Source organism: Cyprinus carpio, chromosome B5 (assembly GCF_018340385.1).
Source record: "Cyprinus carpio isolate SPL01 chromosome B5, ASM1834038v1, whole genome shotgun sequence".
NCBI lineage: Eukaryota > Metazoa > Chordata > Actinopteri > Cypriniformes > Cyprinidae > Cyprinus > Cyprinus carpio.
In genome coordinates, this window is record NC_056601.1 from 15,408,744 (window position 1) to 15,430,358 (window position 21,615).

Consider the following 21,615-nt stretch of genomic DNA (forward strand, 5'->3'; position numbering starts at 1 on the left):
ATATGTTTTGGTCAGCAACTAAAAAAAAAAAAATTGTTCCTGTGTCCAAATATATATGGACTTGACTATATATATTATTATATATATTTTATATTTATATATTTTTCTTTCAACCTTGGTGCAAATGGTAAAGTGAAAATTACATTTGCTGTGGTCTCTTTTATACCTTTATGGAAGTGTACCCAGTTTATTTAAACCCAGAAATGTGAAAAGGGACTAATGTTTATTCGTATATCTCTTTTGAGCAGGGTGTTTTCTTGTGTGAGCTAACTGCCTCTATTTCAACTTTTCAGAAAACTTTAAATGGCCAACAAAGTTATTGTGAGCATCACACAATAGCAGGTTACTACAAATCTACCCATTACAACCACAAAAAAAAATCCCTTTACAGCTGCTTCAAAAATTTCAACATTGTTAATGTCAGAATGAAATATTGGCACACAACTGCAAAGAATAAAATTGCAATTTGTAGATGAATTTTTTTTTTCTTTCTATGGCTTATTCATCATTTATTGCCTGTTCCATTATAATGTCACTGCCATTTATTCAACAAATTACAGTTTATCACAGACATCATTTTTTATGCTTTGACCCATAAGAGAATGCCATTCAGCAGAGGCTGAAGTCTGTTTTTCTATTGATTTTGACTGTGACAAAGGCTGAAGGAAAGGCATGCAATTTTGGTAGTCTAGCCAGAGTGCAGTTAAGTTGAGCTGAATTACTTACGGGTCGAATACAAAGCATTTCTTCAGTGCCTGGTAGCACCTGTTCTGGTGATATTACAACTTCTCAGGCACCCATGTGAGATCCACTCTGCCAGGTATGAAAATGCTAGTTACCCGCAAAATAAATGTGTCCTAATTATATTTGTTGTCATATGTGTGTGTGATACCAGGAGGAAGATGAAGTTCCAGATGATGAAACTCTCAATCAAATGATTGCTCGTAATGAGGATGAATTTGAGCTTTTCATGGTAAGACTGAAATTGCACAAAATTTGCTACTTTTACAGATAGTCCCATGCATGGTGACTCACAGTGATTGTCATCTCTTTGAAAAGAAAGCCACGTGTTTTTGTGAGTTTGTGCATTTTGAATCCATTTAGAAGTAGAACAGGAAATGTACCAGTTACTTTCAAACTTGAGTAATACATTAATGGTACTTTCAGCGCATGGATTTAGATCGCCGTCGAGAGGATGCGCGCAACCCTAAGCGTAAACCTCGGTTAATGGAAGAGGATGAGTTGCCATCATGGATCCTGAAGGATGATGCTGAGGTGGAGCGGCTTACCTGCGAGGAGGAGGAGGAAAAAATATTCGGCCGTGGTTCCCGTCACCGCAGAGATGTCGACTACAGCGATGCGTTGACGGAAAAGCAGTGGCTGAGGGTATGCTGCTTGTGTTATATCTAGTTCATTATAGTCCATGATAAACATGTAGAATGACACATGGCATAAACATAATCCCATCCATATGTTGAGAGCTCTTGTTACCGTAGCAACAGGTAGTCTTTCACTCTTTCTAATGGTCTCTTTTTAAGCTGCATGAAGGTGCAGTGATGACTCCTCATTTTGAGTGTTTCCAATTTGCCATGTTCAAGTTGTCAAGTTACTTCACTCAAGGTTCAGTGCTGATTAGTGTTGCTTTCGTATTATTTATATAAAATAATAGTGTTCATTAATATTTTGATTTGGCTTTGTTTTAAAATTTATTTTTATATTTAGCTTTTATTTCAGTTTTAGTTTCGTCTAATTTTTGCTTAAGTTCTTCTTCTAATGTAACCACACTGGTACAGACAGAACTTCAGAAGAATTAAGGATGAAAGTACTAGCTTGACCGTAAGAACTGAATTGAAGCCATAATCCATGAAGTGTAGACAATGATCATACAATTGTAGGGCTATTAGTATCTGTCTTATTAAAGTGAGTTTCATAAGCTGGGATATGCAACATTTACAGTACATTGGTATCATGGACAGAAAGCTCAGCAGATTTCTGCAAAGTTGGGAAAGCCATCATTTATAAAATGTACAAAACAGCGATCAGTTTTTGGTGGGGTTTTCAAGTCACTGGCTTCATTGTATGTTTTGATCAGTTGAGTATGAATCAAATTTCAGTATAAAGGTCCATACGAATCAGAGCAGAGCCAGTATGTGCTGACTGAGGTTCCAGCTTCAGTCACAGTGAGGACCAGTTTCAACACTTGTTCATTAGAATCAAATAGGTTCTATTTGGTTCTATAGGTTTGACATCACTGGAATTTAATTAAGTAAGAAAATTGTTGTTTAAATCTGTGTTGATGTGGGAAGATACAGTTTTGCAATATAAACGTTTGACATAAAAAAAGAATCAAAATCAAAACTCAAAAAAAGAAAACATCAAAATTTTACTCAAGTTAGTGTTGAAGAATTTCTTTTCCCTACTTCTAATGATTGCACATCATATAGCCACAAGATTCCTCTGCAAGTTTTTAATGATCTGTAGACGATTTTGGTTGCATTCTGTAAATAATGTATTAAGTGGATTGGAAAAGGTTTGAAGTGTAGCAAGCAGTGTCTATTATTATTTTCTCGGTCTGCTCATCTTTTTCATATCCTCACCATCATGTGATTGCTAAGACAGCAACACAACAGCCAAAACAAATACAGCTCTCGTCTCTGTGTAACAATTCAACTCGATCAATGAACCCAACTGCATTATACTGAATCTCCCAATCTCAAATAGCTCATTTTCTTATTCGCCATCCAGACACAAATTGACTGTCCCTCACTCTAACAAGCTTTTTTCCTCTGTCATTTTCTTCCGCAAACCAGTCTCAGTACAGTCCTCCTAAACAATTTCAAAGCTACCCAGTGGATTGTTCCGGTCTATAATGAGTGCTGAAACTGTTTCCATAGGGCATTGCGGTTGTTCTTTGGTGAGGGTTCGTCTGCTACAGGGTTTGGCTGGAAGGTAACAAAAGCAAAACTGTATTTGAGCACAGAGGCTGAAGGTGTAAAGCAGCAAGGGAGGTAATTATATGTGGAGCCAGTTCCTGGTAAACAGAGAGCCACTGAGGAGTAAAAGTATACTGAGAGAGGAAGGAAGTTCGACACATGGCAGTCAGATCTTTTGGAGCAACAATGTGGGGTCTGTGAGTTTTATGGGGTGGAAAAAGACCACTTTGATTAAAGCTATCAGAACCACCTTGCTTTTATTGTGGCTTGACAGGTGATTTGGGCCTTGAAAATAATCCTATTTAGTGTCTCACTGTTTTTCACCTTTAAGTAAAATGCACCGTGTGATAGTGTTGTTGGGCGATATGCTCAATTTTTCATATCAACCTATCGTCAGCCTGTGAGGTCGCTAATACACAATATTATTGGGCTTATTTAATTATTCATTTATTTACTCAGTTTCATTGCCGGCTAAAAGCAGCCTATTGTTTTTAATGTGACTAAATTTAATGATAATAATAATAATAATTCATCACATTTATATAGTGCTTTTCTAGGCACTCAAAGCGCTTTATATTGTAAGGGGGTATCTCCTCATCCACCACCAGTGTGCAGCTTCCACCTGGATCATGTGACGGCAGCCATTGTGTGCCAGAACACCTACCGCAGCTTATTTGTGGAGAGAAGACAGAGTGATGAAGTCAGTCAGTAGATATGGGGATGGTTAGGAGGCCATGATGGTCAGAGGCCAAATGGGCAAATTTGGCCAGGATGCCGAGGCCCCACCTCTACTCTTTTTGAAAGACATCCTGGGATTTTTAATGTCCAGGACCTCGGTTTAACATCTCATCCGAAAGATGGTGCTTGTTGACAGTATAGTGTCCCCATATGACTGCCGGCCATATCACCCTGTTAAATTTGTATTTAACATGTAAAAATTTAACATGTTATTATATTAAACATTTGTATTCAACATGATAATTCAATAGAAACATTGTAAGTTACTAATATAATGCTTACATTTCCTTCAAAAAGCAGCTACAGAAAATGGGCAAAGAATATTTACATTACCAAAGAACATCATTGCTGGTAGTGTGTCTAGCGTGAGTTTATGCACTTTAAGGCCCTGTCCACACGAACGTAGTTATTTTTAAAACCGCAGCTTTTTCTACACGGTTTGGCCATTCGTCCACATGCAAACGCAGCACCAGGTCACTGAAACCGGACATTTTTGAAAATGCCTGCCAGGGTGAAAATTTCCAAAACTCCAGTTGCAGTGTTATCGTGTAGACATCGAAACCGGTGTTTTTGGCTTGTGACTGACCTACTGGAAACTTTTTCAGGCTTTTGATTGGCCAACATGGCTTTAACAGTTGAGATTATATCGCCACCTGTTGGCTTGACATGCTCTTGACAGTGCATCATAGCATGCGTTTGCATTTTCATGTGGACAGAGATTTTTTTAAAAATGGAAGAAGGAAAAACTCCCCAATAAAAATACCCGTGTATGTGTGGACATGGCCTAAAAAACACTCCTGTTATAATCAGTGAAGCTGTCTACATTGTATGGTGAATAAATCTCTTATACTTACATTGCACGTACATCTGCACTTTGTTTAGGATGAGAGTATTTGCGAGTCAGAATTTAGTTAATGCGTGCGGAACAACAAATCTCAGCTGTTACAGCAATGACACATTTGAATGCCTCTGATTGGCTATGGCATTCATAAACTCAACATAATCCTGTGTGATTGGTTATATTGCCCAACACTGTAACACACAGAAAAAGAAATATAATGGAGCAAATAAGACCTTACATTTATTAGATAGTATTACTAGCCTAATAATAATAATAATAACAATAATAATCGTCTTGCTATCATCACATCAATCACACAAACCACATACAACAGACTATCGTCGATACTCTATCACCAACATCCACAAATGATATATCGACTATCAACACAACTCTACTGTGTGATGGTCTCCAGTCCACACACAAAAATGGTTTCTTTTGTAACTTATGTTTGAAATCATTCTCCAAGATTGCTTTTACACTAGAAATTATGACGAACCATCTCCCCATCACACAGCTGAATGGCTCAACAAATTGATTTGATGCTTGACTGCACGGAGTTTAGCAAACAGTCAACTGTGCTGGGAAAATGAAGTCTGTTGCGAGGTGTGAGAGATTACGGATCAGTCTATGGCAAATAAATACTCTGGCCATTTTCTGTCTGCCTTCAACCTAAAATATCTGTTCTTGCCTTGTGCGATATAACATCTAAATTGCGTATATGTATGTACATTATGTGTGTTTCAAAAGAAGGGTCAGTCACCCATAGCACTTCTGTTGCTGAAAAGGGGTCATTCACACGGACAGCCAAATCATTCATTTTTAGTGTGAAATGGCCACTTGAGGCGACAGTAAGATGACGTGGGTGTCTCCAGTGATTCAGCAAAGTTGAGAAAAGATAACTTTATGGTAATAAGCACTCTGACACAACTACTAATGGGAATAAACTAATTGGAACTTGTGTAATGCATCTATTGTGAGATACTGTAGCCAAGTGTGGGCAAGTCAAAGAAGTACATGTTACTTTGAGCGAGTTCACTGTTCTCAGTGTTTTGTTCTTGCCCACATACAGGGATCAAATTGATGCATAAAAAAGTGTTAGAAACTATAAATCTTTTGAGTGACTTTGATATGATGCATTACGCACTACTCAGCTTTCAGTATAAAAAATATTTCTGTCCAAAATGTTAATGGGGCACTCATGGCCAAATGGTTAGAGAGTCAGACTTGTAACCCCAAAGGTTATGGGTTCGAGTCTCGGCACAGGCGGGAATTGTAGGTGGGGGGAGTGAATGACCAGAGCACTTTCTTCCACCCTTAATACTACGATTGAGGCGAGACCCTTGAACAAGGCACTGAACCCCCAACAGATCCCCAGGTGCCGCAGCAAAAACAGCTGCCCACTGCTCCAGGTGTATTTGTTTGTTCACTACTCACTGCTGTGTGTGTGTGAAATGCAGAGCACAAATTCAGAGTAGGGACACCCTACTTAGCCACACGTCACGTCACACCTTTAATTGCAAGCAACTGCACTGGCATCGGGTAAGTTCAGTTCCAATTGGTCATGAAAACGTGATGAGATATATGATCATATTTCCAGAACAGCGAACATTTGGAGAAGAGAGAGAGAGAGGGAAGATGAGACACATGTAAGCACCACAAGGCCTGGTGGGCAGAAGCAGTGCACAGGTGCACCCTTTTTATTAGGCAAAAATGAATCACATCATATGACTCAACCTGGAAATCAGAACCTGTCCCCAACCTCCTGTGATTTACCTACCATCATAAGTTGCTATATATATATAACTGCTTAACTGCAAAAAATAAACAAACAAATTATGTTGCATAGTCAAGTTTAAAGAATAATACTTTTATTCAGCAAAGACACATTAAATTGATCAAAAGTGACAGTAAAGACATGTATAATGTTACAAATATTTTTTTCCATTCATTTCAAAGAAATGCTATTCTTTTGAGCCTTCTATTCATCACAAATCCTGAAATGTATTAAAAATGTATTATAATTTCCACAAAAATATTAAGCAACACAACTGTTTTCAACATTGATAATAAGAAGAAATGTTTCTTGAGCACCAAATCAGTATAGCAGAATTATTTCTGAAAGATCATGTGACACAGAAGACTTAAAGGAGTCATGAACAGCCTTTGTTTTTTATCTCTGAGGTCCACTTATAATGCTATCAATATTTTTACATTAAAAAACATCATAATTTAGAAGTAATAAGCTATTTTATATCCTGTTTGAATAGGTATGACAGATTGTGGACTCGGAAGTAAACACCCACTGCTATGATTGGCTGACATTGTGTATGTTTTACAGCATACATTCCTCAAAGATGGACGCTGCTGTGATTTAGGTCAAAAATGCATAAGTCAATACATATCAAACGATCTGTAAAGAGAAACAAAGCTATAGTGACCATGTAATGAAAAATAGTTACTCACAGTTGTGTTTAGGGCTGCCCTAGACTAAAGATTTTTCTGGTCGACTAGTAGTCATTCTTTGTAAGCGTTAGTTGATAAATCGCACATCGCTCATATGCCATTCTCCTGGAGCTACTTCCCTGTACAACTGTTGGTGCAAGCTAGATTAAAGTGATAATTGTTTTGAATATGGATATTTTTCTTACAAAAACGCTTCGATTCGCTACAGGAGGCCTTTATTCACCCCCCAGAAAGTGCATCCTGTTTGCTTTCATTATTTTACAAATGCACAATGTTTTGTTGTTATTGTGAGTGCACACAAATAAATGTAGAGTTTTTACAGATTCGAAAGATGTATTACTCTTATCTGTATGACCAAAAATTACAATGTATTTTAAGAGCAAGTGAGCGCACCGGCACCTCCATCTGTCACGCAGTGAGCACGCTACTGTTCAGCTTCCAGACTACACACAGACACTTGAATAGCGCACATTTTTCTAGGTTACCGTTAGATTGAGCGGCCATGTAAAGTTGCTGCTATTAACATATTTCAGATGATAAGCCATATTTGAGGTCGATGAATGATAGGCAAGCATGTGAATGTCCTGCCCAATGTACGGTATCACCACAAAGACCAGCCATTAACGATCTGTCCGTCATGGACTGTGTGACTTTGCCTGTGGATTTTTATTGTTTCTTTTCTGCGACTAAGCAAAAGTTATTTCAATATAGTCGGCACAGCTTCATCTTTTTAGTTGCAGTCTTTTTCGTTGCAGTCTTTTTCAAAATCCTGCATCGAATTGTGCCTTGTTTGTAAATGAATCCACGTAAAATTAAGTGAACAAAGCACCATGTTCTTACTGACGTGGTCTGGATCTTGATTTAAAATAAAGTTCAACTTGGCACTGCACAGTATCTTGTCTTTAGAGCCATCTTTATCGTTTAGTATCTACATAGACCTACGTGTTCGCCTCTCTCGTAAACACTATATGTGCAAATCTGTGGGCGGGGCTAGACAGGCAGTGATATCGAAGCAGGCATTGATCTTCTGCTGAGGCGGTGCTTATCCACACTGTTACATCATAGAGTAGAACATTCCTAAAGCTATCATTTTGGCAGACTGCCTTCAATATATGCTGTTTTTAGAATAACAAGAAAGTTTTGGGTTCTGAAACTTACAGGATATTTTTATAGTACAGTGACCTATTACAGTATATGTCAAAAGATCAATGGGATTTTGGTTTCTCAGTTCATGACCCCTTTAAGTAATGGCTGCTGAAAATTAAACATTTATAAATTACAATTTTAAATATAGAAGTTATTTTACATTTTAATGAGATTTCACAATAATACAGTTTTACTGTATTTTTGTTCCGGTAAATGTATGTTTATTTCACTGTTTTGTTTCGACAATTTATAGATTATACCCACACAGTCTATGATTTTGAAGTCTGCACCCCCAGTATCACGATGTCAAGAGCACATTTCTTTCACAGGTGCTGCTGCGCTTTTTTTCCCTCAGATTAGTTCTGTACCCACAGGTGCGACCTCACCATGACAACGGTTGAGGTGATAGATGAGGGGGTTATCCATTATTGGCTCAGCATTACTAAAACAGCCAGAGGCGTCTCTACAGACAGCCAGTATTTGAACCCAGGATCTCAGCCATGAGCTCCGGACACAGCGTTTAAAATGATGTTGTGTACCCCCTGCGCTGACCTGGTGGATAATGCACAAATCTGATGTGGTGCTAAAAAGCATGCATAATATTTTATGGCATTTTATGTCTCTTAAAACAGGACATTATCATTTGAATACAATGGCAAGTACAAACTCAAAACTGCTTGTTTTAGTTATTTATTTAATTTGGGAATTTATCCACTACATGCACTGTTAGGTTGGATAAAGGCCAGGACCCTCTTTCATAACAACTTGGTAGAGAGTCAAAATTGAAAACTGCACCAATGAAACTCTCACATTAATTTGTTTTTATGTACAAGTTTTGGTTTCAAAAGCGGATACTCTTTAGGGTCTGTTTATTTGTTCATTGTTTATTTCTGGCTCTGTGCGTACACATTATGCTCAAATGAGGGCTCTGGCTCAGCTGCATAACAGGTGTGTTGATTTACTTTGCTCTTAAGATCAGGTCTTTCGTCTTAGGATAACTGACCTTTGAGTTTTACAGCAAATCTTAGAGAAGTGCAAAAAACCAAAGACAGATATACATTTCTTACTTTTCAAAGAGAGTGGATTCGTCTCTGGAAGTTGATGGTTTTACTCTGCAATCTTGCTTATTCACTTGTATACTTCTGCTTTACAGCAGGGGCACAAATGCAGTGAACCATACAGTATATTCACTGAAGGCTAATGACACATTCTTTGTAATATTCTGACTGGAAGATGAGAGACTACCTCTGTATCCATCTGTAATGAAAGGAAGGGCTGGATGGAAAAGAGATGCCAGACAGATGGATTTAATTAAGAGCAGTTCTGCACAAATGCTGATCTCAGTCATGTCAGATTGTGAGACTGATGAAAGTCCAAACGGCTCCATAATTAGGGACCATAGTCAGTTTCTATGTAGTCAGTAGTTTCTTTCACTTCTAAATGTAGTATATGGTAATGAGCATGGCTTTTATGGCTGCCTATAGGGAGGTGAAGTCCTCAAATCAAATGTCCACTGTTATACAGAGAAGCCTAATCAGTCAAATTGGCATTTGTAGAATCATAGCTATGGCATTTTTCGGTTTGGCATCTTTTTATTTAGCTTGTGATTTAGATGAAGAGGCTCTTCAATTTCTCTTAAAAATATATCTTCACATCATTAACTAGCCAACGTGGCCTTGACTGTTGAACTTAACCTCTGGCAGGCTATAGAGGATGGCAACCTGGAGGAAATTGAGGAGGAAATACGGCTGAAGAGGCGCAAGCGTAGGAGACATGTGGACAAAGACATGAGGCGTGAGGACGCAGACAAAGCCAAGAAGAGAAGAGGACGTCCTCCAGCAGAGAAGCTCTCTCCAAATCCACCCAAACTCACAAAACAGATGAATGCCATCGTTGATACAGTCATCAATTACAGAGATGCGTAAGTGCTGTAAAACTTCCACGAATGGCTCATAGTGCCTACCCATTCCTCAGCTCACTGTGTTGTTGTAGGTGACTTTTTGAACTGGCCGCTCATGTGTAGTTAAGTGACCTGAAATATCTGGAATGTAATTATGTACCGTTGAACTTTCAGTGGCTTTGAGCTGAACATACTGTTTTGAACTGTTCCAGGAATTCACAATGTGGTGATAGACAAATAGTATGTTGACAGGCACTGTTACTGTATTCAAAATTTCTTGTGAAATGACTCCTCACTGGGGTAACAACCAGAAGTAATATGAGGTGAAGTAATGTGAGGGCAGTCATGTAGGATGTAGGCATTGTAAAATCTAATTGCAGCCGGCTAAAAAAATCCTGCATGGTGTTTTACATATATAGTGGTCCTTTCAGTTGATTTGTTCACTGAACATAGCTGCTAACGATTGAAAATGAAGATATTCCAATTTTCAAGAATGTCCATAAGCGATTTTCATTTCAAATGAACTATCAATTAATCGTTAACATTAAAAATGCAAAATCTGCATTCAGATTTTAAAAGCACACTCACAGAGCTATTTAAAATCTACAAATTTAAGAAAATATACTTGAAAAAGTTATGGTATTTTTCACTATCAATGTAATTTTTTCCCATTTTTTAAGGTTATTGAAATTATTTAAAATGTTTTTGAAAGATTTCTTATGCTCACCAAGGCTGCATTTATTTGATGGAAAATACGGTAAAACAGTAATATTGTGAAATATGTATTACAGTTTATAATAACTGTTTTCTGATTTAATCCGTTTTAAAATGTGAAGGTCTTCAGTCACAGTGTTACATGATGCTTCAAAATTAATCATTCTAATACAATGATTTGGTGCTCAGGTAAAATGCTTATTAGTATAGGTATTAAAATGATTGTGGTACTTAATATCTTTTGTAAAAACCATTATACCTTTTCAGGATGTTTTGGATAGAAAGTCCAAATAGCAGAACTTCTTTGAAATGGAAATCTTTTATAAATATCTATCAAATGTCTTAATATCTATAAATATCTATTATAAAGAAAATTAAAATAAAAATCTGAAAACATTACACCAAACTTTTGAACAGTAGTGTATGTCAGTGCAATTACAGTAGATTTTTTAGAAAACATTCTTATCATGTTTTATTTTAGTGTTTGAGTTAAAATAAAAAAAATCTATATATATAATTGTATTATAGCAATAACAATGATATGCGCTTTTGATAAATATTTTTTTATGAATGGTAGGGGTCGAGATAATGATCATATACTTCAAATTACAATACATAGTGTTTGTTCAGCATACAGTACAGTACTTAGCATTAGTTAACAATTACATTGGTCACGGTTATCATAGACATCTTACATCAGACCCAGTCAGAGAGACTGAAGAATGGTCTTTGGTCATTGTTGTACTTAAACACACTGTCACAGTATTTCCAACTACCTTAAACATTATTTATAGTGAAACTCTCCTATGCCTGAGTTCATCGAGTCCACGTTTTTACAAGCCAAGGGTGCATGAATCATTTCTTTGATTGACGATTAACTGAACACATTTGCAATGAAATTTATTAATTGGCAATTAATAAGTGTAATTGAATCAAATGTTTTTGTTGATTAATCAGTGTTCTTATTTGTAGCTGGCCAAATATCTGACTCGTAATGCACTGGGAAGTTGGGTAATGGACTGTCATGCCCCTCTGAGAATTTCAAATCAGCTTCAGAGTGACACTCAAATTGTGGTGCAGCTGAGAAAGTCTTGTCACACTCACCATGGTTTGATTTCGGCAGAGTGGAGGATTTGGAATTACACAGGCGCCTCTTGTCAGGAAAAAAGGAAAAAAAAAAACAGCTTGATATGTCACCAAATTAGACTGCAATCCCACAAATTCAAGGCAGTTCATCAGATTGATATGCTGGATGTCTCTTTTGGTGGTCCCATGACAGTCTTCTAGTTAACAGCACATATCAGTTGTAGAATAATAATTTTGCTGTCTGAACATGGCAGTAATTTTACATGATAGACAAATCTCTCTAATCTAGCCCATATTTAAACCAAGACATCTAGAGATGCCAGTTTGGTAGCATTTAAGATCTCTGAAACAGACGTTGCTGGCAATTATTTAAAATTTATGACGCTGTGGGACTTGATGAGTCATATAAAGTGAAAACTAAGCATAACCTGCTTTGTCCTCAAATGACTAGAAACCCAGTCTCAGTACCACACTCTCATGACTAATCCAAAACAAGAGAGCAGGAAATGCTGTCAGCTGGCATTTTTAACTCAAAGGGTGTAATTTCTGTCACTAGCGCAGCACTGACTGTTTTCAAACAGGTTAAGGCCATTGGTCGGCAGATAGTATTGCTCCTCATCGCCCATCACGATGTGGGAAGATTTGCACAACACCATCCAAATATTCACTCAAAGAAAGAAGGCGTAATTTTGATTCTCGCTGTTGCTGCCGGCGCCATGTTGTGGAGATGCTGTTTCGTTGCGAAAGTGAAACTACTTTGTGTGGCCTTTCAAAAGAGGACACAACTAGAAATCAGTGGTTAAGTTGTATTAACAACATTGATCCTGGGAGTAGACTACAATGCCGGCTGTTCTGACTCAATCTGTAAGTACATTTACAAAAAGGATTTGCCTATGATGATGAAACGTCGTGTAGAGTAAGTGATAGAGCTTGTTGTTTGTCATTTCTCCAATCATAAATGCAGACATGGTTTTATGTTTACGCGGCGTGATGCAAAGCAACACATAAAAACACAGTATAAGTCATTATAATCAGTAATTATGTCCCCACTGGATGCAACAAATGGCTCGTTTGTAATGGGTTTTATTGTAATTGTCTTGTCGCGCCGGTGCTTTGACTGGGACACACATCACAGTATGGCAAGGGGATAAACATTTCCGTCACACGCTTGAGGCATTCGGCCAATCACAACTCTCTGGATAGCTGGCCATTCAGAGCACAACTCGCTTTTCAGACCGATGAGCTTTGTAAAAAACGACGCATTTCAGAAAGCCAGGGCATAGAGGAGAAACAATAATGTACAGTATGTGGAAAATAATGTGTTTTTTGAACCTTAAACCGCATAAACACATTTCATTGCACCAAATACACAAAATAATGTTCTTTTTAACAACATCATATGACCCCTTTAATATTGGTATGTCCCATTATACAGATGGCTTGCTTGTAGTTCTCTTTGCATATTAAGTCAGGATAGGAGAAAATATTTTAATATTTAAAAAAATTGCACACCTTAATTTGAACTATATAATGACATAGCTGGCATGCTGAGCTGCCAATTCAGAAATCTTATTCTAAGCTTCTATGAGTTTGTGCTTCGTTGAAAGCTGTTTAGCATTGCGCTGCAGTCTGCACCCCTAGACTAACACTAAACATGCATCTGCAGCAGAAACTATAAATTGAGGTCTGTATGTGGGTCAACACACCATAATTGCACCAATCTGAGCCCTGATTTAATCACTGAATGTGTAATGAATCATCTGCGCTGTGAATATTTAGAGTAACTGTTACAGACAGATATGGGCCGATGTCAGTGTCCCATGAGACAGAAAAAAAACCACTCCTTGTTGGCAGTATGCACTGATTTATATATGACTGGATCGCTCATCGCGCTCTAAACTGCCAACCGGCAGTGAAGCCACCGCACTGACGACACAGGTAACTGATCCAACACAAAATATAGCCCATTTCTTTGCATACGTAATTCTTCAGGAATTATTAAACATGAACGTGTTAGTATCAGAAATTGATTTGAATATATTACAGTAAATAATACAATAGCCTCTGTTAATATTGTTCTATACTGAAATGAAAAGCTTAACTTACTATCTTGGAAATAAAGCCTTTAAATGTCTTTAAATATGTACTGTATTTAGTCAATTATTTCTCTGAATAAATTATGATGTGTATATTTTTATTGTCCTGATTGAGCAACGTCTATTTCACTCTCCAAGATCGCTTAAAAATGTTTACTAGCATTACAGTTTCCATGTAAAATGTTGTATGCTAAATTAATAATTAATTTAACCACCGTTTAAATCATTACCTGCTTCAAAGTGAATACTGTTAACAAAATTATTGTTGAAACATTTGCACTTAGCGCCGAATTACGAATAAAAACACTATAATAATATTATATAAACAATGAATAACTGTACAAGGCAAATAAAGGTATACAAAGCATAAATCTTTCTTCAGATTTGAGAATGAGCACTTTGTCATTTTTATTATATATATGTTGAGGTAGTGTCCGTCTGATGTTTATCATGTTCATGATGTTCGCTACTGTAATGAACATAGCTTTTTAATAAGTAGGGGAAATTCCCGACATTAAAAAAAACATGCCTAGGGTGTTTGCATTGTAAGAATGTACAGAGATACTTCAGATTTAAAAACGCTGACTTGTTATGTCATGTTTTCTCATTAAAATCATAAAATTTCCTATTAATTCAATAGAACGTTTAAGCACACTAGGGATTACCAATATGGCGGCGCGGCGGCTTCACTTTCATGACGTCATGAGCAATCCAGTTCTCTATTATAGATCAGTGGCAGAATGTCTCGAGAAATATTGCTTCTGGAGACCTTTATACCATTTCCTGTTGTCCTGGATTTAGACTCGTGTCGTATCCTGTTGGCTTGGGGTGAGCTTGAGGGTTAATTGTCAGTAGAGCATCAGTATGATAATAATGTAAACCAGTCTGACATTATTCCACCAAGTTGGAAATCGGCCTAGGCTGATCGCATAGTTTATCTCTCAGTGTGCAGTCAGAGGAAATCAGGATAATCCTCAATCTCTGCTTCTGATCACAGATCAGGCCGTCAGCTCAGCGAGGTCTTTGTGCAGCTGCCCTCCAGGAAAGAGCTTCCTGAATACTATGAACTGATAAGGAAGCCAGTGGACTTCAAGAAGATCAAGGTAAGTGAGTTACAGTATGTCTTTTATTTCAGTGTGACCTTTACATCACACGTTATATGTTCTGCTGTGACGCATTACTGTATAATCCGGACTGGCACACTGGACGATAACGGTATTACCTTACAACAGAGAATTGGTTTTTGATGCAAGGCCAGATAAACGGATGTTTTCACACTTCTAATGGGCCGCTTTAATCACCTTATGTGTTTTTCATATTAATTTGATGATGTCGGTGGCTCTTATTTTCTGTTGCCAATTTCCTCAGTTGTTACAGTTGAACCCTACAGGTGAAGAATGTTTTGGTGTTATAAGTGTCCTTGTTCGTCCAGGAGCGTGTGCGTAACCACAAGTACAGGAGTGTGAGCGATCTGGAGAAAGACGTCATGCTTCTTTGTCACAACGCTCAGACTTATAATCTAGAGGGCTCTCAGGTGAGTGAATAAATGGATTGAACAACCTCCATTACTGTCTTAAGTATGAATTGCCTCACAGCCCTACACCATCATTTTGTTATGATTATATGTTGCATGAATTCCATGAAGTGCCTGTGATACATGCAAATACTAAGCACGTCATTATTGAACAAAGACCTGAATAGTGACTGATGTAGAATAACTATCATGCATTATAAAATGTGCATTATAAAATGTGGATTTTGGGTTTGTCTGAAGAACTTTATTACTGCCCATTCCCAGATAATGTAATTATTTGTGACCCTGAACCACTAAACCAGTCTTAAGTGTCAATTTTTCGAATTTGAGTTTTGTACATCATCTGAAAGCTGATTAAATAATCTTTTCATTGATGTATGGTTTGTTGAGATACAACAATTTGAATATCTGGAATCTGAGGGTGCAAAAAAGTCAAAATACTGAGAAAATCACCTTTAAATTGGTCCAAATGAAGATCTTAGCAATGCATATTACTAATCAAAAATTAATTTTTTTTATGGTAGTAAATTTCCAACATATATTTCTCAGATATATACAAAATATAATCTTTACTTAATATCCTAATGATTTTTGGCATAAAAGAAAAATCTATCATTTTGACTCATACAATGTATTTTTGGCTATTGCTACAAATACACCGCAGCGACTTAAGACTGGTTTTGTAGTCCAGGGTCACATTTATTAATGTAAAGCTTTATAATAACTGCACATTCTATTTCAAATCTATTTATGCAGATCTCTTTACACAGTACTTTCATTGGGATTTTTGCATTGTGTATTTTTGAGAGGATTACAGGATTACTGACCAGATTTTGTCAATATTTTATCCTTTCTGAAATGAGCACAACCTGGAGATGCAGTCCAAACCACTGCAAAAATATTATAAACTTTGTATCTTGTTCTTAGCATCACTTTTTATTTGAAAGGAGTATGCTTTTGTTATTATTTTTGCATCACCTTTCCAGGTTTTAAAATATTCAGAAATTTATTGACATGCAGATTACAGACTTATTTCTTAATTTGTTTCTGTATGTTTTGTTTGTTCAGGTTATTGCTTTTAAATCAGCTTTTGTTTTTTGTAGATCTATGAGGACTCCATTGTTCTCCAGTCAGTATTCAAGAGTGCAAGACAAAAGATTGCTAGGGAGGAGAGCGACGATGACAGCAATGATGACGACGATGATGAGGAGGAATCAGAGGAAGAGTGTAAGATTTTTCATTAACAAAGGACCAATTTACTGATACTGATGAAACTGAAGCTCTAGATGCCCCTTAAATTGCTTAAGAAGTGCAGTTTTCTTTTCTTTGTTAAAGTAGGTTGTTTGGGCGGCACAAATCAAAGGCCTAAACACTTTTTTTTTCAAATAGTCATAAAGCCACATTATTTCTGAAGTCAATCATTTCCATTCAAGAGTAGTGCAAGAGCTGCGTGGAGTTTTAATCAGAATTTTCCAAACATATTTGAGCTTAATGTGTGTTGAAAAATTTTAACTACATACTGTACGTGACCACTAGTCCAAATGTGATGTATTCTAATAAAAACTACTATATACCATTGGTCTCAAACTCCATTCCTGGAAGGCCACAGCTCAGCACAGTTTAGCTCCAACCTTAATCAAACACACCTGATCAAGCTAATCAAGCTCTTCAGGATTACTAGAAACGTCCATGCAGGTGTGATCTGGAGCTAAACTCTGCAGAGCAGTGGCCCTCCAGGAACTGAGTTTGAGACCACTGCTATATACTGTACAGTGTACACTAAAACAATCTTTAAACTTTATTTTTATAAAATGAGTGAGTCAAAGCCGAGATGTCCAAGATGTTTTGTTGTCTTCATCAGATTAAATTAGCAAAAGTGATGTTGCATACATATAAAGCAAAAACTTTACTTCTTTGTTATAGAGTTGTGTTGTTTTATATGAATTACATATTTTTTTTTTAATCCAAGCTAAATCAGTGAAGGTGAAAATTAAGCTGAGTAAACGGGACGAGAGATGTCAGGACAAAGGCAAGAAGAGACCAAGTCGTGGAAAGGCCAAGCCTGTGGTCAGTGACGATGACAGCGAGGAAGAACAGGAGGAGAACGTAAGTCCACCATTCCTCTCATCAGTTAGACCTGTCATTGATACAGTCTGTTTAGCAGGTTGACATTTAGCTTAATTAGACATCTTGTAATCAAAAACCTCAGGTGCATACATTGACATTTTGATTGAATATGCTTGAGGAGGATAGTATCACAAAATGAAAAACAGGCTTTGATTAAGCACTTATGGGATGGCAAACCTGCAAAGAGGTGCTTCCACTCAAAATGTAGCCCACAGACAGCCTCTAAAAACTATATAAAGAGAATTAAAGATGCCTAGCCATATGTCCTTATCTTAAATCTTCTAAGAGGTGTTTGAGATGTTATGCAGTTCCCCAAGGGAATCGTTTATCGAAAAAAGGATTTACTGTGCCCTGAAACTTAGCTTTAATTCCTCTCTCTTTATCCCACCCGCTGCAGTTCAAGAGGAAAATGTAAGTCTGTTTCTCTCGCTTTTACATGCACTTTCTTTCTGCTGTGTGATTGCTTCATGTCTGAACATCAGTCCTCTTAAAAAGTCAGTGTGAATATGTCAGAACCATGTGACCAAGGCCTGTGAGTCAGTGTTAGATTGTCTCATTATCCAGAAATAAGGAGGCTTATTCAGTAACCAGCTCAGTCCACGAATAATGAGCCTCTGCGGAGCAGCGTTCAGTCAGGTGTGGCATGGGGGTGACGCGGGTCGATGGAGCTCTGCCACGGGGCGATCTGTGGTCCGCATGTGTGTGTAATGTTGTCATGTGTTTGTTTTCAGGAGCAGTCAGAGGGGAGCCACAGCGATGATGAGTGAGGAGGAGATGAGCTGATCATCAGCATTCCCTTCACACATTTATTTGCTTCTTTTATTGTCTTTCCTCACCCAGCTCAATTATTCTGTGCTTGCGAAAAGATTGATTCTTTTTCTGTTTTATTTTATTGTAAGTTTAAACACTTTCATTCTGTTTTGGATGCAGCTGACTAAGGAGTAATCTACAGTGAGGAAGCATCTTCTTTGCACCTTTAATAGCTTACAGTTATTTCCCTACATATAGTGAGGTAATTTAGAGATGATTTCTGTATGCATAAATGTAGATTATGTACAAGCAATGTTTAAAAAACAAAGAACGTCATTTATAAGCTATTCAGATCTTTTTAAAAACCTAACCTAACCATAGATTAAAACATGTTTCAAATTTACAAAGCATATCATAAAGTATTCTAGTGTTACTTCAAGTGAGGTCCTCATTACGTGTGCATTTTGTAATGTCTAGATTAGATCATATATTACAGCAACGTCTATACTGTACTGCATGCAGCACAAAAGCCAGCAGAGATTATGAATGTGACAGCGCTGATTAGCCCTGCAACGATTTAGTGTATGTGAAATATGAATTTGACATGTTTTGCATCATATCCATGTCTTTCTTTCATTGGTTTTTGTACTTCATAGTCTGACTTGCCTGCTTGTTTCAAGGACAAATGCAGATGTGTTGGTTGCAGAGTCATTTGCTGCACTTTCTTTTATTTTCTTCTTTTTTTTAAAGTTTTTTATTTACAGTGGAGAAGAGCATCTCACAGTATTCCAATATTTCAACAGAGTATAGATGTGAGACTATAAACCAGCTTAGATTGGCTACCTTTTTCATCTGTGGATATTTTTCTATTTTCATTGAAAATGAAAAAGTTATTAAGGAATGGGGTGTTTTTAAAATGAGTCTGCCCTTGTACCGTATTGGTAGAAGTATGTATTACATATATATATAATTTTTTTTATTGAATATTATTGCTTTAATATGTACTTGTCAACAAACCTGCATTATTGTCAATGAGAAATCTTTTTGATCTGTTCTCCTGAGTGCCATCAGTCATTTCTGACAACTCTTTTATACGTGCTTGTGCTTGGTAACTCTAAAGTGTCATAATCTTTATTCTCCTTTTACACTGTCTTTGTGGTTGTAGCTCATAGCCCTGAGTAAACATTACTGTATCAATGATGAACCTTCGCTTGCTAGACTGTTTCTTTTTTAATGTAATGTCATGCTGATTGTCCTCATGAAAAAAATTGTGATGTATTTACATGTTAGCAATGCTCCTCTTCTAATAGCCGTGTGAAACCAATCCTTGTGTACCAGTCATGGAGTGCTAGGAACATTTGTAATATCCCTGTTATGTTTTAGGTGTGTATGGCTTCATCTGCTTTATTAAAATGGAAGCTTAATATCCCTAATATTCATTTGAGATAATTACTTGTCAGGAACTGTTTACCTAAAGCCACTAAACTAATACCTAAACCCCCCCGTGTCTCTCCAAATCAGCGCAGCGACATTTTGGCAAATCTGAGCAGTATACAGGATAAACTCTTCATACACATAAAAACATAGATAGCAAACAAAACGGAGCATCAGCACAGTGCGGCTGACACAGAAGAGCGTATGCCATCTGCGTACTGCTCAGATTTGCCAAAATGGCGCTACGCTGCGTTAATTTTTTCTTCATGTACAAAAAGTATTCTCGTTGCTTCATAACGTTATGGTTGAATCACTGATGGCAGATGGACTATTCTGACGATGCTTTTCATACTTTCCTGGACCTTGACACTGTTATTAATTTGGCAGTCTATGGGACAGTCTCAAGCCTACCAGTTTTCATCCAAAATATCTTAGATTGTGTTCTGAAGACGAACAAAGCTTTTACGGTTTTGGAATGACATGGGGGTAAGTGATTAATGACAAAATTTCATTTTGGGGTGGAGTAACCCTTTAAAAGAGACAGTAAAGACATTTATAATGTAACAATATTTCTATTTCAAATAAATGCCATTCTTTTAAGCTATTCTAAGCTTTCTATTCAGAAAAAAGTTTTCAACATTGAGCATAAGATGAAATGTTTTTTGAATATAATTTCATGTGAGATCATGTGCCACTGGATTACAAAGAGGCCATCATTTTTCAGGGTCGTTGACAGCCAAAAGTTTGATGAGATACTTGACTGTAAGGTTGCCATTACTCCTATTAGTTCAGCACATTTATGTGTGATTTACAATATTGCACTTGAAGAACTCACATCTGGTCAATTCTACATTGTTCAACCCACTTAGCCACCAGAAATAACACAATCCCATCTTAAGTGTCCTACCTCATATGAGCACTGAGAGGCAGTGCAGAGGTCCTTTGTATTTTCTTTTTTCTCTTTAGAGATCAAAAACACCTTTTCTTTCAGCACTTCAGCCATTTTAATGCAGTTCTGCTAAGCTTATTCTCTCCGAGAGTACACAGTCCATTTCTGCCCTGTTTGTCTTGCACTTTGAAGTGGCAAGCTGTTTAGATAGCGGTAAGCCTCAGAAGAAAGAGATAAATTGGACAGTAATCCTTGTCTCTACGCCAGTGATGTCAGCTTGAAATAGTCAGGTGCCAGTGCAATCCCTGCCATTCCTCTGTAGCCTTTGTGAGTTCTTTTCTGATCATCCGAGTGCCTGATGTGGTGATAACTAAGGCCGTTTCTCAAACAATCTCTCTCAGAAGTGCATAGAAATTATTCATGTATGACTGAATAAAAGGACCAGGTGTTCCCTATTATTGGAAGTTCTGCTGCTAATCACGCTTTATATCACATATTTAAGGTCTCGGGCCTATGACTACCCAAAATGCATCACTTTAAAGGGCTCGGAGAGAATGCATTGATCCCTCTGGCATTCCAGAGTTCGTGATCGGTTAACTGCATGACTGAGGAAGCCTCCCTGTCCCCTCCTGCTGAAATGAATTAAACCTTACCGTATATATCAGCTTCACCATAATCTGACCGCTGATCCAGCATTTATGTAACCTGACTGAAGCATTTCCACCTCTGGGGAGCAAGATCAAAGATGTGGTCAGCGAAATTTCCATCATACATTCATGAAATGCAGCATTTGTATTGAATGAACTTCAACTTTTTAACCAAAGGCAGATTTAGGCAAACCCGAGATTAAAAAGTGCTTTATAGAGAAATCTATAGTGTAATTTATTCCATGATAAGGCCTTATCTGGCTCTGGTATATCTAATTTGCTTAGATAAAGTTATCTCGGATAGCAATAGCTTG

At 37.3% G+C, this 21,615-nt stretch overlaps 1 protein-coding gene across 4 annotated transcripts in view; it reads left to right on the forward strand.

Annotated features, from left to right (window-relative positions):
* smarca2 (SWI/SNF related, matrix associated, actin dependent regulator of chromatin, subfamily a, member 2) overlaps nucleotides 1-19,764 on the forward strand; it is a 47,436-nt gene extending 27,672 nt beyond the window's left edge. For 2 of the 4 annotated variants that reach the window (XM_042724595.1, XM_042724597.1), the window contains exons 27-35: nucleotides 896-973; nucleotides 1,168-1,386; nucleotides 9,828-10,045; nucleotides 14,918-15,023; nucleotides 15,353-15,454; nucleotides 16,558-16,681; nucleotides 17,424-17,560; nucleotides 17,979-17,992; nucleotides 18,313-19,764. In XM_042724595.1, coding sequence (XP_042580529.1) covers nucleotides 896-973; nucleotides 1,168-1,386; nucleotides 9,828-10,045; nucleotides 14,918-15,023; nucleotides 15,353-15,454; nucleotides 16,558-16,681; nucleotides 17,424-17,560; nucleotides 17,979-17,992; nucleotides 18,313-18,364 — 1,050 coding nt within the window. In that variant the 3' untranslated portion in view covers nucleotides 18,365-19,764. Of the gene's footprint in view, nucleotides 1-895; nucleotides 974-1,167; nucleotides 1,387-9,827; nucleotides 10,046-14,917; nucleotides 15,024-15,352; nucleotides 15,455-16,557; nucleotides 16,682-17,423; nucleotides 17,561-17,978; nucleotides 17,993-18,312 lie in introns of those variants that run through there. The other 2 variants (XM_042724598.1, XM_042724599.1) reach the window with 2 other exon arrangements.
* Nucleotides 19,765-21,615: the final 1,851 nt, after the last annotated feature.